Raw genomic sequence first — 18,635 nt, forward strand, 5'->3', positions numbered from 1 at the left:
TTCATATCTGACAACAGAGTACACTTTCTTCTATTTTCAGCCTTTCGGGTTCCTTATATAGTATATCATTGTATGTTTGTGTAGCCTTAAAGTTTTTTACTTAAGCCCAATCTTATAACAATGAATAAGTTCTAAAAAAAAATATTTTGACAAGGAAGATATTACTTCCTGCCAAAATCAGCTAGAGTATGAATGGAGACACATGAACACCTGAACACATTACATTTTTTAAATGAAAAGGCAAAATAAAAAACAAACAAGAAAGCATATATTCTTTTGTATTGTATAACAGAGATAACTGTTCTTAGACAATATGTGCTTTTATTTGTTAAGAGGAAGTTCTGCATAATAATATTGTAGTGGAGGGAAGTACAGTCACTACTTCATTTGATTCTGAAGAAGACTCTTAGAGCCAGGCCTCTGGTCCTTCTCAGATTGAATTACAGAGCTGAAACAGAGCAGGAAGATGCCATGCTCCTAATTCTCTCTGATGGATCTCTCTGTCACTGCAGACAGCCAGATGGGAGATGGATACCTCAGCCTCAGAAAAATGAGAGATGCTTATTGTTGATGTGGAGTTGTGCGATATTAGGCCCCTACATCAGAACTCCACAGGATAAATGGGTGTAACAGACATATCAGGATAAGAGTTCTGATCACATTATTACAATAAAAAAGATGAAAATAGTGACTGTCTTCATCAAAATTGAAAATAAACTGTGTTATAAAGAAGCTTGTAAGCAGATCACCAAATGTCAATGAAAATAACATGTATATACTATACAGTATTTGGAGAGACTTTTAAAAATGACATTTCACAAGCAGGATTCTCTTATTTGCAAGTAGAACAGAATTAGCATCAGTTTCTTGAACTTTAGAATGGACATTATAATAATAACTCATATTATTTTTAGACACATTTTAAATGAGACCTTAAGTACAAAATAAGTCTGACCATGGCAATAGGCTTACAGTATACATGAGTAAACGTACAAAAACATGACATTCAGTAAATTAAATGTCATCTTTTAATGTTGTACTTGTTCAGTTCTTTCTAAATTACAAAATTACCAAACAAATCAGAATTCAAAAGTCTACACTATGATAGTGGCATCAAATATTCCATGTAGTAACAACAATGATCTATGAAGCAATCAGTACCTGTGCATTTTCTTCATATTACTGCTTTTGTCACCATAAAGTCATTTTGTATTACATATACTGTAGACTGAATAAATGACATTTTGAAGAGTGTCACTGTTAATGCCATATACAAATGGAAACAGTTTATTAAGTAAAAATAATGTAGCAGGTAACAGCATGACATTTACTCAGCTGATATAATAGAATTTAATGGACTGTTCCAGCCTGACACTAATGTTGTGGTTCCAGTATTTTAAACATACCTTTTGAATAGTGAGTTGATATATTTTTTAATTTGTTTAAAGGAAGCTTTGGTTAAGAATAAAAATGCCTAAGTGAAAATGGACAGAGATGTTCTTTGTGAAAATGTTAAGTATTGATCTTTAAACTCTATCATAGAGACTCAAATTTACCTAAGATTTATTTAGAATAAAAGTGCTCAAGATTTTTACAAAGAAATGATTGCCAATTGACTTAGACATTTATTGAAGAACTTTAAAGATGACACAATGTAAAAGACTAAAAACTACAAAAATACTTAAAAGAATATGTAACACAATGTATATTTTATGTAACGCATATAAGAAGGCTGAAGTGATTTTATACCAAATACATTCCATACATTACTACTATCAGGGTTTATGAGATGTTTCAAGTACGTTTTACAAATCTGAGAAGAAAACCAGGCACACGGAACAAATGGTAACTGTTTTGATTTATGAACATTTTGACCTATGTACTTAGTGTATAACAACCCCCTCCCTTTCTGCAAGAGGAGTGGAGACTGTCAGAGAAAGTTTTAGTAGTATTCTGCAGTACCATTTCTATGTATTCTTCTGCTTGACTATAATAACGTCAGCTAATTTGTGTCTTCTTACATTATGTTATAAATCTCTTATTTGCATGCCTTAAATATCTGGACTTCCTTTGCCCTAACAGAAAACTGTAGTTTCTACCATTGTTAGCAAACATTCACTGTGATTTATCTTAATACGGAGACCACTAATATGCCACTAATAAGAAAACTCTGTTTATCATTTTACTGTAACTGTTCACATTATTCATATATTGTACCTGTTCCATATTCAGCTATGTATAGATACTTCAGTATTTTATCATTAAAAAACAGCTCTGTAGAAGAACTTGGACTCAGTTAAAAAAAGATGTGAAAAGGAGTGGAACTTACACTGTTTACTGTTCTGTTTTTGCAGAAACACTGGCTGATGTAGTGCCGTATCCATTGCTGTCTGTAGATAAAAAAAATAAAGCAATAAAAATGTATTTTAAACCTTAATGATGAGAGCAACAACCATAATGGGACTGTAAACGAGTCATTGTAAAGGTTTGTTTGTTTTAGCTCAGTCCCTGAAACGATGTAAACCAATTTTCATTTGTACTCACACATCTAGAAACGAAAGGTAAAAACAGAAAGAATGTTCATATTTTGGAAACTCTACTCATTTTACAAGAACTGTCTAATAAATCCTGGGTAACTATTAATTTCAGAAGACTGAACTTCAAAAACTGCAGCCAAATGATGTGAGCAAAATGAAAATATTATGAACTGAGAAATGGTTGCAGCTTGAAATACTGTACATGCAGCTGTTGTTTGGGAGTGCACTGTAATTTCTGATGACAAAACCCTTGGTAAATAAAAATATATTCCCTAATAGATTTAAATATTACGCACCACTCAACAAGAAAATAACAAATCAAAAATGCTCTCTGGGATTTGCAGCAGTTACCCATCAGTTACACTGTATTATACAGTACATCTGTTACAGTATGTGAATAAAAAATCCCAGAATAACGCATCTGGTTGAAGTGACAGAAACAGCTTATTTCGGAAGGGGAACAAGAATGGGGTAGAAGTGTCATGTGTTGAGGGGGCATCACTGTATAATAAGAAATCCTATATTGAAACAAATGTATAAAAGGCATGTGAGTCATATACCTTAAGAAGGCGCCAAAGCCAAAAAGTTTTGTTTCCTTTCTTTTCAGCAACCCGTTACCTGTTCCTTTGCAGCCTACACATGCTGACGCAGCTACTGTACCTACTTGAACTATATTAAATCAGTGGCTATTTGTGAAGTTTGTTCATGAACTAGGTTTAAATAAATCCTTTGACATCACATGGTAAAAGGTTGTTAGTTATTTTTCACTGATCAGCTAAAATAAAAAAGCAATTAAATGATTAAGCTATTGGTAACTGAACACATACAGTACTATGAGAATTAACCTGATTTTTATCAGATAAATGTTTACTGGCATGCTTCCTGATACTTCTGATGAAAATGTATAGTATTGAGTAATTTATCAAAAAACTTTGAAATATATTGATAAATATTGTGTAAATAGCCTGAAATTGACTCAGGGAACACTGTAAATGCTTTTTAAATGGTTAGGAGCTTGCTCTAATAAATGTGCTCTATAAATGCACATAAAACTGCACATGCACAGTATGTTTAAGTTTTTTGTATATCAAATTAGCATTTATAAAAAAAACATCTTAACTATGTACTGTAACTGTAATTTGTTAGGATGAATGACTGTTCAAAGAGGTAGAAATAATATGAATATACTGTATATAAACAGTTTTAAATACACCTAGTAAACTAACACTGACTACGTTTATAAGGCAAAGGGTACTGATACTGTACATCTACAAATACATCTACTATATTAGCTAAAAAATAAAGATGTGTTTTTTCAGCAATGTGCTGCATGGAATGTATATCATACAGAAATATCGGAAAACTGGCTCAGAGTTAATACATAAAGAGAGTTTTAAAAAGACCGTTGAAAACTAAATCTCTTCAAAAGCTTACCTATATAGGTACAATCCCAAGAGATGCAGAAGTGCCAGAAGACCCAGGATAACTGCTGCTACTAGAAGAGCTGAGTGAAAGGAAACATAAAAGGAAGTAGGTCCAGAAAATGCAATTCATAACAACATAATTCAATTTGGCTATGCAGAATATTAAGTTTTAATGTCTCTAATAATCATGAAAAATTACCATAAAACTTAACTTAATAGAGAATAAGTCCTGTTCATCAAAAATATTTGCTGTTCTGATTGTTTAAGGTGTTCTAAACAAAGCAATTATAACCATTCTAGTTCATATAAAGAAATGTTTTCAAAATGTTTTGCAACTCAGGAAGACAGAAACAAAATATCATCCGTTTCATTAATTCATTTCTCAATGATTCTTCATCCTGAACCTCTTGGAACATATATTCTTCAAACTAACAATTCCCTGGCAATAGAACTCTCTGACTACTTTTTTTAACCACTGATAAAAGACAGACTTCAAGAAATTATCATCTTAAAACTGGATACCATGCAGTGTATTCTTCAAATGTTGGAACAAGTAATAGTTACTCAGAACTGTAGAGTGGATTCCTTGCAGCTTGTGCAGACCTGGCCTTGTGAATTACACTAATGTTATGTATTAGAAAACAAAATGTCAACATCCCCTGGTGGGTTTAACAGATGGCTTTTTGATGCTAGACCAGTAAGTCAACTGTAAGTTCAGCCTTATTCTAGTTGGATAAAATTGAGCAACACTACCCCTTGTGAATCCTAGATGAAGCTAGCCAAAATCTTGCCATCTGAGGCATTGCAACAGAAATTGTTCAGAGGCGGATACTGGGTGTTCTCACTGTACTGATTCAGTTTAATCTCAAGGTTCCAGACAAGATGTTCTTAGTGAATGGTTTTAGCTGAAATGCCAACATTTTTTGGAAATTCTGCAACCTTCATTTGGCATTTGATGTAATCATTATTTTTGCAATAGAGCTTGTTTCTGGTCAAGTCACATCTGAGGGTTTTCCAGATCTGAGGTCAACTTTTGATCAGTTCTTTGCAATATTTAAACTCCTTATCCCATTGCATCACTGCAGAATAAGAAGAGACATCTTCCTCTAACACAGGAAACCTACATCCATGGATTTACTTGGAAATTAATCTCTCCATATACACATATGAGTGTGCGTTGCTCATGTTTTAAAAAGTTAATTATCCATGGATGGTAATACAAACATTAAAATTAGGCATACAGTAAATGCATATGTAGCTTTCAATAACATGTCAATCCTGTTGTCTATGGTCCCTTTTTTATGAGACACAGACACTTAAGCCTCACCTACATACTGACTGATAGTACATTATATTGTTTGATATCTCTTAACTGTGAAACCAATCCATCATGCAAATAATACTAACAAAAGGATGAATTCACTGTAATATACTGTAGCTAGAACAAATAATACTGTTACTGTTTTATTTTTAATTTAAGCAGATTAAGAGCTGAGGATATGTGACATATTATTTATGTTAAATGCAGGATGTACAAAGGGAAAAAAACAGGTCATTTTGTGGAAGCAATTTTTATAAGGTTTTTCAAAAACAGCTTGGTGAGGTTATTGGAACCAGAAGCTATTAAAAACTTGATGATTATGATGGTGGGAAGAGTGGCCTACTCCTACTCCTCCTCTGTTTTCTCATATTCCTGTTTGTGAGGCAATTGAACTGTTTCCTTTGTCTTAAAAAGCAGCTTTAAAAAATAGCTTACTACTACAACTCTTTGATTGCTTTCCTAGAGGCTAAATGTCCTTAGCGGCCACACTGTGCCTTCTGGTAGCACACTGTTCTAGCTGTCAGATGTTTGCTTGTATTTTTAGATTACAGATCTCTAGACTGTGTTGCCCGTAGGCACTTTTGTTGATTAGTTTTCTGCTTTGAGCAGATTCATGTTTAATAATACCCATGTTCCTTAACCTCCCAATGATGTTTATATCTTCTTTAGCTAGGTAGAGGGGAACTGACAAGGCCAAGGGTTATAAGAAAAATAACTTTTGCCACAATGCAATAAAAAAGAAAATGCTGGACCTTATATCAAAACAAAACTGCAACAATAAAAACAGTGACCTCAAAGAGACTCAAAATTTCAACAAATATATTTTCAAGGGTTTGATTGTCTCAATTTGCCTCTATCACTCGCTCTAAATAATGCATTGAGAAATATTCTACGACATCAGATTGTCTTCCATGTTTTCCATGCAAAACTTCCAAATTCAAGAGCCATTTCACACACAGGAAATTCCAATTGACAGTTTTTTTAAGAGATCTGTAGAATGTTTCCTTTTTACGGATTTAAACAGCTTTAAACTCAGTGCAATCAAAACACAACTGTCTGATATATACTTGGTATACTGTACATCTGGATCTAATCTGACAATGATTAAAAAATAAGTAAACAAATATAGATTTTTATTCCCCTGATTACTGAAGATTCTGAGCCCAAGGTCAAGTCTTTTTAGTTGGCTGCCAGATTGAATTTGTCAGTCTTGACAATTATTAGGCAAGAACACTCAACATTAATTTCAATTAGGTGGAGATGAATGGCTAATTTTATGTATTTCCATTGACAGTTGTATGATTCCTGTATGCCTCTGTTTTATTGCTCACCTTAATAATGTTTTGAAACAGTACATGATCACGTGAAGCATCAAGTGGCTAAAACCTCTCATCTCATATATCTGGAACTTTATGTAGGTTTTTCAAATTTCTCTTGTTGAAACTAGACTATAAAATGAACAATGCTGCTTTACAAAGAGATCAAAGAAAAGCAATCAGAATAATCCCCATGCTGATAGGAATGTCATACGCAAAAGGATGAAAATAATTGAATCTCTTCAATCTTGAGCAGACTGAAACTACTGTACAGGGTATTACATTTACTGTAAGTATCCAAATCCTGAAAGGTACTGACAGATTCAACCCAATGAATTACATTATGCTCAGCAGTGTAAGGACAGGACCAAAAGTTATGAAGAGGTATATTTGAGATCAATAACAGAAGACACTTTTTAATACAAAGTGTGGTGGGTGTCTAAAAGAAATTGGCAAGCCATGATGTTGAACAAGATTCCCTAGCAATCTTCAAAAAATTCCTCAGATCCTCATATCACAAAAGTTTGAGCAATGAAACCAACATTGGTTGTGTCCTCCTCTCATTGTTCTCATCCTCTCACAAAACATAATTTTCTTATGTTTCTAAGTGTCTAAATTGAAATGCTACAGTTATTAATATTTCAGGTGTGTAAGCAGGACTGCCCATGACCATTCACTAAATACATAATGTGGCTTTTTAACACTTTCAGGTGAATCAGTGAATGTTGCACAAAGGAGAATAGAATTAACCTTATTTAGTCTTGGCCTGATCAGTAATATGGTCCTGCTTATTTAAGATTATTCCTTTGTAAAGGCAGACAATGCTGTTTTTACCTATCCATGGAACACCAAAAAGACCTGGTCTTACTCTGATGTTATTCAGCCATACATATTGAAACATAGTCAAGAACTTCAGGTAGTTATGGTACATTTTAAAGCTGAAAACCAATGATGGAATTGAATCCACATAGTGTATGTGTCTTAAATATCTGTAAAGAAGCATATTTCAGAATGATAATAAAATCTATGGCTTTCAAAAGTTTACAGAATGGCATCTGCTGAATCACAACACAACAACATAACTGAGTTTGGCTCATTTTGCTGAAAACTGCAATTTGTGTATTTAAGTGTGCAGTATTCTATAATATTTTATCAATATTGTTTTTATTTTTTTCTCTTTAATGAATTCACTTTCCATGTGCAGAACACTGTTAATGTTTTAATGCTTATGCTTTACATACTGTATTTTCCCTACTACTACTCTCCTTCTGAAATTTTATGTCTAAAGTACTAGATTTTGTTGAAAGGCAAAGCAATTCATATTTAACATCATTGCTTATGCAATTGTGCAACACGGTAAAAATCAATTAAAAGAAATCAAGCTTAAACTGGTAATTCATTTGGAAATCATAAAGACTCACCAAAGAGAAGAATCCCACAATGAAGTTTTCAGTTACTATTAATTGGTGAATACCGTATGCCTATTGACAACGTACAAGGAAAGTGCACTGAAAGTCAGAATATGTGATCAGGGAATTGTAGCTCACAGCTTCTTTTCTGTCCAACACTGTTTATTGATCTTTGAAAGAAAAAAAAAGCCTGTGATTTTGCAAGAAGATATTTTGATTACTGCTTGATCTAGCAGTAGATGTTCTTTCCATTAGTCCAGATTAATCCTTAGAAGGCAGCTGCTGTTCTTCATAAAGCATGTAAGGTGCATTATAAAAGATACACTCTTTGCTACTGTACATACCTTTAAGTAAAAGCATACTGTATTATAACATATTAAGTACCATATATAATTGCCCTTAAGCAAATACAATTTTGTACGTTTTGATTTCAATAACATTGACATAATTCTTTTGAGATTTTTTTGTGAATCTTAAGATCATATGGGCTCCTCCTAAGCAAAAATTTAAAGCTGCTTTTTAAACATCCAATCTCTCTGTATTCTTGTTTAAGTCATACAAGTCATTTGCTAAGCATCCAAATCTGCCTACCACCCTGACAAGCCATTCAGTTCTGAATTGTTTATTGAGAGAAGTACTGTATGTAACCATCCACATGCATAGAGTATGTATACAGTATCACTATATTGCAATGTGAGATTATTTAAAGACTCAAACACACCTGTGTGCAGAGCATCGAAGATGAATGCCCTTAACCACTTCAATATTGCAAAACAGAAAACAGAAAATCACATTGCCAAATAAGGATTTTCTTCCAACCTCTGTTTCATTTAATGTATAATTCAACTAGAAATGTCCTCACTTATATTAAAAAAGAGATATGTGAAAAGACATAGATACTCCAGAAAAAAAATATTGGTAGATGTAACAGGTTATTAGCACATTTACATCATGTTATTAAAACTACAAAATATACTTAGTTATAAAGTGAATCTCAATCCCACTCGCAACCTTTCAAGCTAAAGTATTCCTCTAATTTCTTGTCAGGTCTCCTACATTTTCTCAATAAGTAGACTGCAGGTACTGTATATTTAAAAGCACACACTATCAATGACAATGGAAAACTTTACATCTTGTAACACTTTCAGATAAGTAATATCAGAACTCCCTCACTGGGGAATAATGCAACCTTGTATCAGTGTGTATATTAAGCACTTGCAGGTCCACTCGAGTAAAAAAACATGTTGTGTGAGCCTTGAAACGGTGATGTGAGTGGTAATTACTTCCATGCAATATACAAGTAACAGACCTTGAACGAGCAACAAAGTTAGCAGAGAAAGCCTCACATCTTTTAACACATCTAACCAAATCTAAACACTTCCTAATACATTTCCCTGAAGAGTAATTTGAAACTAGTCTTTGAAAAAATTAGAAGCCTACTTTTCCTGCTGTCATGCGTTTTCCCACAAAGCCTTTATGCTTTTGTCTGCAGAAGCACCAATCACACGCAATTTTTTATTTTATTTTCTACAGTGGGCATTTTTCCAGCACCTACAGTACTTCCCAGACAGCCAATCATTAGTGATGAAAGCACTGAGACTATGTGCAATACACATTTACATGGAGGCTCCATTTTAAAGAGCGAAATGACAGTCAGTGTGACTGCCTGGCTGGTAGAACTGAAAAGGTATCAGGATCTCAGTGTTAATTATATCCCATGGCTACAAGACAAAGAAGACTGTCATGAAATTAAGTCCTGAAAACATTTTGTTCTTCTTATTTCTTTAGGTTTATGGAAGAAAAAAACATAAAATGTACAAAAAATGTGACCGAATAAGTCAAAACAGGCATGACAACAGGAGCTGATCAGGGATCAACATAAAACATCATTAATTTTGTAGACCTTTGAGGATTTAATTCAGTTGAGATATAATATTGGGCACAATTCTTAGAACTAACTGATATCATTTTTGAACTTTTGTCAACTTTTGGATATTATATTAGCACAAAGGATAAATCATTTTTCATTGTATGTCAAATTTGTCATACAATTATTTTTCCATGGATCATTTCAGATAGAAATAAATAGATCTACACCTAAAAATAAATCTACTTATCTTATAGAGAATAAGTAATCAAAACTCTTAATTATTCCATTTATTTGATATGCGGGTTGGATTGAGGAACAAATAGAAAAAACAAGGTTTTTGTGACACAGTGGCACAGTGGTTTGCATTCAGTTCTGAACCCGGTGTGCTATATATATCTGGGTGGAGTTTGCTTATTTTTCCCATGTTCCCATGGGATTTTGCTGGGTTCTCTGGTTTCCTCCCACAGTACAAAGACATATGGGTAAGTTAATTGCCTTCTGGGAATATTTGCCCTAGCCTGTGTGTCTGCATGTCTGTCTTTGTGTACCCTGCAATGGCCTGGTCTCCCGTCCAAGGTGTGTCCCACCCTGTATCTCATGCTTGCTGGGATAGGTTCTGTTTCCCATGTGACCCTGAAGTGGATGATATGGTTAGAAAATGGAAGGTTTTTTTTTTTGTGAAGTCCTTACTTTAACAATACCTACTGTTTTGGGCATACCTTAAAGAACCCCCTTTTCTGATCCAATCAATGAATATTAATTCTAGAAAAAAGAAAAAAAGTGATAAAATAATCACTCTGGAGAGAATTCCAAAGAACATCAATTTGAGTAAACAGTACATGCATACTGTAGCTGTAGAAGGAAAAAAAATATTATAGCATAAGGATTTGTGTTCCCTTCCTCAGTAGTTTGCATCTACTACCTACCTGTGTTTTGCTGTTAAGGTCTGCGTTATACTTTGCTTTATCCTGTCAGACAGTAGCCCCAATCATTCCTGTACCCACTGCAGAACATTATAACATATGGTGCTTTTTAAACCTGTTTAGAACTAAGCAAATAATAGGCTCCTAAGGGGCTCAAAAAGTGAATGTGCTAGTGTTATGTTTTTAAGGAATTGTGAGCAAGCAGAGACAATTGACCCAGTGCTGCCAGGGTCAAGTGATATCAGATAATCTTCTGCATGCCAATTTATGGTGACCATACTTTGTGGATGCCTGCAAGCTTGCAATGTCATCATTAATTGATACGTCACTCTTCCAATCAGTGCTAACTCTGTGCATGTGCAGGCTGCTCTCCCTGTACAGCATATGTATTGAAGTGATAACCTGAGATGATAACTGGTGATTGTAACACAATAAATAACTCCATTGCTAGATACAGCCTTCAATGATACACTTCCAGATTTTAAATATCAGAAACACTGAAAACATTGTTTTATTTCAGAATGGTTAAAGTATGCTTGTTGAAGGTTATGTTTTATTTATTTTTCTCTCCAGGGGAAGCTCCTTTTTGATTAGCTGTGTCATCTATGCTGTTAAGACACACGCACATTGGGAATTGTGTGCAAAGCATTAACAGCATAACTGCTGAGACATAATGAACTCTATCTTTATGTCCCAGAGTGGAAAAACAAGCAACAGCAGGTCACTCATTCATTACAAAGATAAATACAGCAACCAGCCTTCCCATGGAAACAGAAAGTCATTACCCACTGAATGCTACAATCTAACGTTCGTACTGTTTACTTTATACAGAGCACTACTAACCTAAAACACAGAGATAATGTATGATTAGAACATCCTGAGAGAGAATTTGCTTCTTATAAAAAATACTTACAGCTCTGCAAATAGATACCGATAATCAAAATATTTGTATGCATTGATGCATATACTTTGCATGACCTCTTGTCAAAAAAAGGATTTTTGTAGTCTACAAACTCTACAACAAAAGTACATTTTATGTTTGCATTAATTTTACCCACAAGTTTTGTAGGTTTGAGAACACTTGTTTAATACATAATAGTTACAATTCTCCTTTGTTAATAGTTAATAGAATACAAACATAAGCAGTATCTATATAAATATCATTAAACTAGATCAATGTTATATTACAAAACAATAAAGAATTTCTGAATATACACAATTGAATACATTCAAATGTGTTTTAAAGACTGAGAAAAGTTCAAAAATGCATTTGGCTAATCACACATACATACCTGTTTGTAACATTTTAAACAGTATACAATCTTGTACAGCCGCAGCAAACCATAGTTCCAAAATAATTCAGCAGACTTTTCATTAACATATGATTGAAACATAACTTTTTAAAAAGATCTGTATCAAAAAATTAAAAAATAAACAGTAGAATTACACCCTATGTTAACTCTGCCCACTTCCTGTGATTGGTCTAGAAAAAGATATTCTTAACTTCCTTTATTTTGACAGATTATGTGCAGAACCTCTTGGGATAATGTGTGGTTGTAATTTTTTGTTTTTTAGAAAATATACTGTATACTGTATGACAAACCTACACAAGTGTGCATTACAATACGTATGCAGAAAACAAAATAAAATTAGGATTTTATTCTGGTTAATCACCTAAAGACATTTGTTTTACAGAATTTCAATCATGAGAGACAAATGAGACCTAATCACTTCAGAGCTTCTTTGGACTTCCAGATCTTGCCCTTGGCAAACTATAGCCCAGGGTCAAGTTGAATGGCTATATATCTCTAAAAATTTGACTTGATGGCAGCTCATCAGGCATTGATCTAAGTGAGGGTTTGCAAAGTCAATTGTACACCATTCAAATAATGGCTATGTTTTCCTGAAAGCCTATAATTTAGAGTGTCTTAAGTAAACCCAGATTAAGGGAAAAGGCAACCTTTGAAAGGGCCATTACTTCATAATCCCAGTGGTTTCTTAATGCACCTTACACATTACTGACTGTGGATGCAGCATGCAACACAGAGAGCTTTTATTTTATGTTGTTTCCAATACAAAAATCAAGTAAAGATTCAGTCAATACTTTGTTACTCTTGGGACCCTTTCCAGTCACCCCTTGATCGAGTCCTAGTCTATAAGTAGTGTTGATTCTTGCTGATTTAAACAGAAGCATTATCCGAAGATCAAAGGAGCAGGCATTATTTTTACCTAGATCTGCCAGCGTAAGTGTATTTTTAAACAGGTATCACCATTTGAGTGAGGTCACCATTAGTTGGACTAACCCCGCCTGCTGCATATGTCTTACTTGGTTTGAAGTTTGATTATAAAACTAGTATAGCACTTACATTCATCTTTACAAGTTTACAGTAAAAAAAAAACAAGACTAAGGAGACAAAGATGAACTCAAGTCTGCTAATGGTGTACTTAAAAATTAAATGAAAAATAAATGTCTAAATGTTTACTTTTTATTGAAGGAGTTGAGCAATGTATGGCAATTTCATGCCCTATGTTTTATGTTTACTGCAGCTGAATCTCATAAAATAACTATTACATAGAAAACTGATCAATGTCATTATACGTAGGTACAAAGTGTATTTTATTGGGAAATAACTGTGAAACACCTTGTCCTTGTTTGTAGTGAAGAAACAATCAATGTATATTTAATATGATTCAAGTACCTTCATACCATGAGGCAGCATTGTAAATATGAGAAAACTATACACAAAAATTTATGCCGTGGGGTATTCAGGAGTGGAAATAAAATGAATGTCATAAATGATGATAAAATAAAATTAGGATGTATTTTTTCCTGAAATACAGTTAACTTCTTTACTTCTTTGTTGCAGATGTCTTCCTCATTCTTAAAATTTCTCTCTGTTTTTTTAGAAAACAAATAAAGGAACGGGGAAGCCTGTATATCTTACATATATATACCTGTATATCTTACAACATCAGCACCCATTCAATAGCAAGCATGGGTCTAGGTCACAGACAATGGAACCTATAGGTCAATGTGCTGCTGTTCTGAAATGTATTAACCTGGCACATAATGGAAAACAAAAAGTATTCTTGAAATAAAACATATATAATGGGATACAAATGAAGATAATATATTGACAGCACTGAAATTTACAACATACAGTACTCATTTACTAAATGTGCTCAACGCCTATACTGAGATGCATGTAATGTTGAAGCTGCCAGTTATACAAAGATATCCAGAAACTGTACTCTTTCTAGTTAATTTATCTATATTATGCTGATGATATAATATTTTGCAAAACCTTTTTTTTGGCAGTCATGAAAATGCAATGTTGAAATTAAGCATTTCAAAAGCTGATCTTTCATTTATTAATGTGCATTTGTCATAGACAAAGAAATACATAACAAATGGAATATTACATTACTAAATTATTAAATTATGAAGAATTCCCAAAGTAATTGGACTCTTCCAATTCATTATGACTTAAATTTTATTAGGTCATAAATTCAGGTCAAAATTACAAGCATGTTTTTGGGGTTGTTCAAGAAAAAACAGTTGCTCCCAGTCATTAGTGAAATTATATTCTGTTAATCTATTCATAAAATTCCTAATTAATCAAGCAATAATACTTCTTAACACTATTTCCTTTGTTTTATTACCTCAATTCACAACCTATAGACTGAGATTTTAACCCTTACATATGCTTTATCTGTACATCTAAAATGCTAAACAAATTGCAAAGAAAACCATTGCAAAAAGATTGTAGTGTACAATAAAAGTTAAAACCTCATATTCATCATAGATTTTCTTGTAACTCAAGTTATACTTTGAATGTAAGATGGATAAATCTCATACTGTAGTTTATACTCTATAGTGGTTTATATATAACATTTGTAACTTTTTCCCCCATCTCTTTTCTTTATATCATGCTCTTCTGAAGGCTAAGTAAAAAGCCAAACATTCCCCCTTCTATTTTTTTCCCTTGTCTCTCCTCCGTTGCTTTCCAGTCAGAGAGTCCTATCAGACTAACAGTGCTACTTTACACAGTACTAGTAAGCAGAACCTCTTCCTTTTGCATTTTGTATTGCGCATTCTAAACCAAGAGCCAGGTTTCCAAGAGACGATAAAGTATTAACAAGCTACACCAGTTCTGAATAAATTTACTTTTAAGGTATTTACATACTGAACACATAATTGTTACTAATATTTTTGGAGAATGCCGTTCAAAGTTTTTATGTTGTTATGTTCATGTTTTTGAGGAATTACAATATTTGACTTAACTTGCTGAATGTCTTTTTATGACTTAATTTCTTGTGTTTTTTAGGTATGCATGATGCGGTCCTTACTCATCATGACTGCAGCCTTTCTTAACTTTGAAAAACAGGTCTCAGGGCTTTGGGGGTCATAAGGATAGAATACAGCATTTAAGAAACAGTGGATTAGAGTCCAGAATTTCAGAGAGAAAGCATTCTATTGTTATACTTATAAAGCAATACAGAATATTAATGGTGCATTTTGCTTTAATAGAAATTATTTGTATGACTAGAAATGCATCACCAATTATCAAGTGGAGCACAGGCTATCAGTCAAAGACTGACAGGAGGCACACTATACAGAGAAGGGTGCTGACCTTGGAAAAATCGCCTGTCTAGCATTTTAGGACATCCTGCGCTTACGCTGTCAGTCTCTGCATTTTGATACATACCGTAGATACACAGATTAATATGCATTTTGAACTAGAAGAAATACAATCTGATCACCAGTTTAATCAGGTTCTAAACAATATTATGTGGTCTTCATTGTAACTGTTAAAATATTTATACCAGGCACTGCAGATGATTTAACAGTAGGAAAACCTTACCAAGCACAACAAGATTGTGTTCTTAGAAATTCAAAAGTTTAAGAGAAGATACTGAATCTGGGAGCCCTGGGGATGCTTTTAGGGAAATCTTTTTTAAATGTTCTTTATTTTTAAAAAAGTGTGCTTTACATCTTCTTTGAAAAAAGAGATGGTCTGATAGAATAGGTAAACAGGAAACAAACTCTGAGAGAGACTAGAGGGCTCTTAATTCAATAAATGGGCTTATTACAACTCTGGGGCTTCTGATGTATGCTAAACCTCATTTGCAAGTTTGTGTTAATGTGTGTTTGCTCATTACCATATCAGAGAGAGGCTTTCCTGAAGACTTCCAATTAGTAATTACTCCTCCTTTCCTATTTACATGGATACTTGGATTATACTTTTATTTCATGTGATGGAAAAAATACTGTATCTGTATTTTATTCTTGTAACTTAAAATGGTAACTATAGTTACAATTCAGCAGTACATTAAACTAATGTAAAAATGCAATACTAAAAACACACGTCAAAAATGAAAAAAAATGTAGCATCTAAAAGCATATTTGATAAACTGTGTTACCAGCATCAGGTTTTGGTATGAAAATCTAATTTTTGCTGTATACGGTAGCTCCGATAATCAGTATACATTTACAGCTACTTGTGTACTCAAAGAGTAGTAACTATGGTCTTAAAGGTCAGAAATAAGGCCCTGAAAATTCAGCTATAATATTCTGTCTGATTGACAGAAAGTAAGAAAGTAAAGTTGTGTTTGATAAATGAATGCTAAGGGTTAACTACTAAAATAATAATGATAATAAAAACACTAAGACTTACTGAAACAAAAGCTGAACTGACACTTTTCAGTGAATGGAGGCTCATCCCATTTGCTCTGTTTTTGAGAGTAGGTAAGCTGAAAGCTGTGTGTCTTTTGCACTACCTATGTTTTCAAATATTTATCACAAATCCTGTAAACTGCTGACAACACAAAAATCTATATTCAGAATACAGAGATCCCAAAGAAAGGCACCCTGGGAGTACATGCATTAGATCCATTTTGATAATAGCACCTTACAAAGCATTTTTTCAGTATTCAGCTCAATGTCATTAATGTCAAGGTGGGTTATTTCGTAATTAATCCATGCAGAATTTTAAAGGGCATCTTTGAAAAGCCCAAGAATAATTAACAAAATAGCTACACAATTTAGAGTTGGTTCTGCCACAACAAAGAAGCGCATTTTAGGCAAAAAAATGATACTGAAAACTAGATATGTTTGATTTAAGGGAGTCACATAACAGACAGAAAGTCTACTATGCTAGCGGGCAGACTGATTTAAGGATGTAAATCAGGACAAAAAAACAACTCTGAAAACACACTGAAATTCTCAAAATTAATATCAAAACCTTATTTATTGTCTTACTGAGCCATATGGAAATAAAGTTTTCTGAAGAAAGTGTTCAGAGACTGAGAACTGAGGTATTTCTATAGAAACTTCATAGATTTTTTTTTATTGTATAAGGGGATACCTTTACTAATGTAATTCAGTCATCTAAAAGCAATAGTTATCATCAAATTGTGTTTTTAATGGAATTTTGCTATTAAAATTAATTTAATTATTAAAATATGTTCAAGGTAACTGGGGTGTTATCTAAAGAGAACACTGGTAAACTGAATAACAACTATAATCATTACAATTATTGTTTTTGTATTCATATTTATTATAAGAAAGATTTCTGAAGGAAACACTTTTAAATAACATTTTCTCTTCAGAAATTACATAATTGCAACTGTAAATTGGATTTAGGAAGCTCAGGAAGTGAGGTGATTAGAGCAGGCTGTGTGTCATTGATTGCAGTGTCACTGCGGAATATGAGGAAGGGGATTCCTACCAGGCTACACAAGTAAAACTGTTTAATAAAATATAAATGAGGGTCCCAGGGTTAAGTTGCCTAATGAACAAGATGTCAGGCAGTGATGTACTTGAATGATACTCCCTTCAGTGGTTTCACATTCACAATACCATTGCTCAACTTTGATGGAGACCTTTTTTGTATAGCCTGTAATAGGTGAGATTTCTTCTTTCTTCCAAGCTACAGTAGAACTTTGCTTCCAAGCCAATACTCTTTGATTAATAGAACACATGCAAACTACAAGGCAAAAGAAATAGCCGTCTAAACTGAACTGCAACTTACTTTGAACAATTCCAAATATCCTGTTTTCAGCACATAACATGATTATAGTTGTTGCCACATATCAAGAACGAGGTATTGCAATGGTCTGTGACTTCTTTTTCATAAATGATTAATCTTTATTTTTCCATTGTTTAACCTTACTGAAAAATTGAATTATCTGATATTTTATTATTTCATCAAAACTAATGTCAACCCAAACAGTACTACAGTTTAATTTAACAAAGATTTTGGAGTAAACATCTGTTCTAGAGAGATTATGCTGAACATTTCAAAATTTCAAGTGATTCACTAGAAAACTAGATAACACTAGATAAACACACACAATTAGGTTAAAATTGCAAATTGCAGAAACCATGACATATCAGAACTCATCTTCTCATTTTAATTTTAATAATAAAAAATAATGGTGTTTTTGGAATATGTTGGATATCTGCCAAAAACTGGACCGTTTGGAAAAAGGTTCTGGCAATTTAAGACGTCTCCAGCTGCAGAGGACATATTGTGAAGATGGATTAAATTGTATTGATTTTAAGGTCCTGTTCAACAAAAAAGGCCACATGGTCTCCCACACAAGATCATGATGTGAAACAGACACACAACAAGCCTTATATCAAGATATAATGTGTGCTTTTAATTTGTGGATACCCTGGAAACTCTTAAATGTAAAAGTAAGTTTTTTTTTCTTATCTGCAGCACTTCAAAATGCTAGAACTACTCAAATCAATATGCCTTAAAAAGCTTATACTTCATTAACAATTTCCTTTTCAATGAACTATGTACAGTAGGTGGTATGTGAATTTA

General features: G+C 33.3%; 1 protein-coding gene across 1 annotated transcript in view; it reads right to left on the bottom strand.

Annotated features, from left to right (window-relative positions):
* Positions 1 to 18,635, bottom strand: part of LOC102697613 (heparan-alpha-glucosaminide N-acetyltransferase) — a 108,298-nt gene that overhangs the window by 78,223 nt on the left and 11,440 nt on the right. The window contains exons 5-6 of the mRNA XM_069187835.1: positions 3,972 to 4,041; positions 2,330 to 2,390 (exon numbers count right to left, since the gene is read on the bottom strand). Coding sequence (XP_069043936.1) covers positions 2,330 to 2,390; positions 3,972 to 4,041 — 131 coding nt within the window. The remainder of the gene's footprint in view (positions 1 to 2,329; positions 2,391 to 3,971; positions 4,042 to 18,635) is intronic.

Source organism: Lepisosteus oculatus, chromosome 4 (assembly GCF_040954835.1).
Source record: "Lepisosteus oculatus isolate fLepOcu1 chromosome 4, fLepOcu1.hap2, whole genome shotgun sequence".
NCBI lineage: Eukaryota > Metazoa > Chordata > Actinopteri > Semionotiformes > Lepisosteidae > Lepisosteus > Lepisosteus oculatus.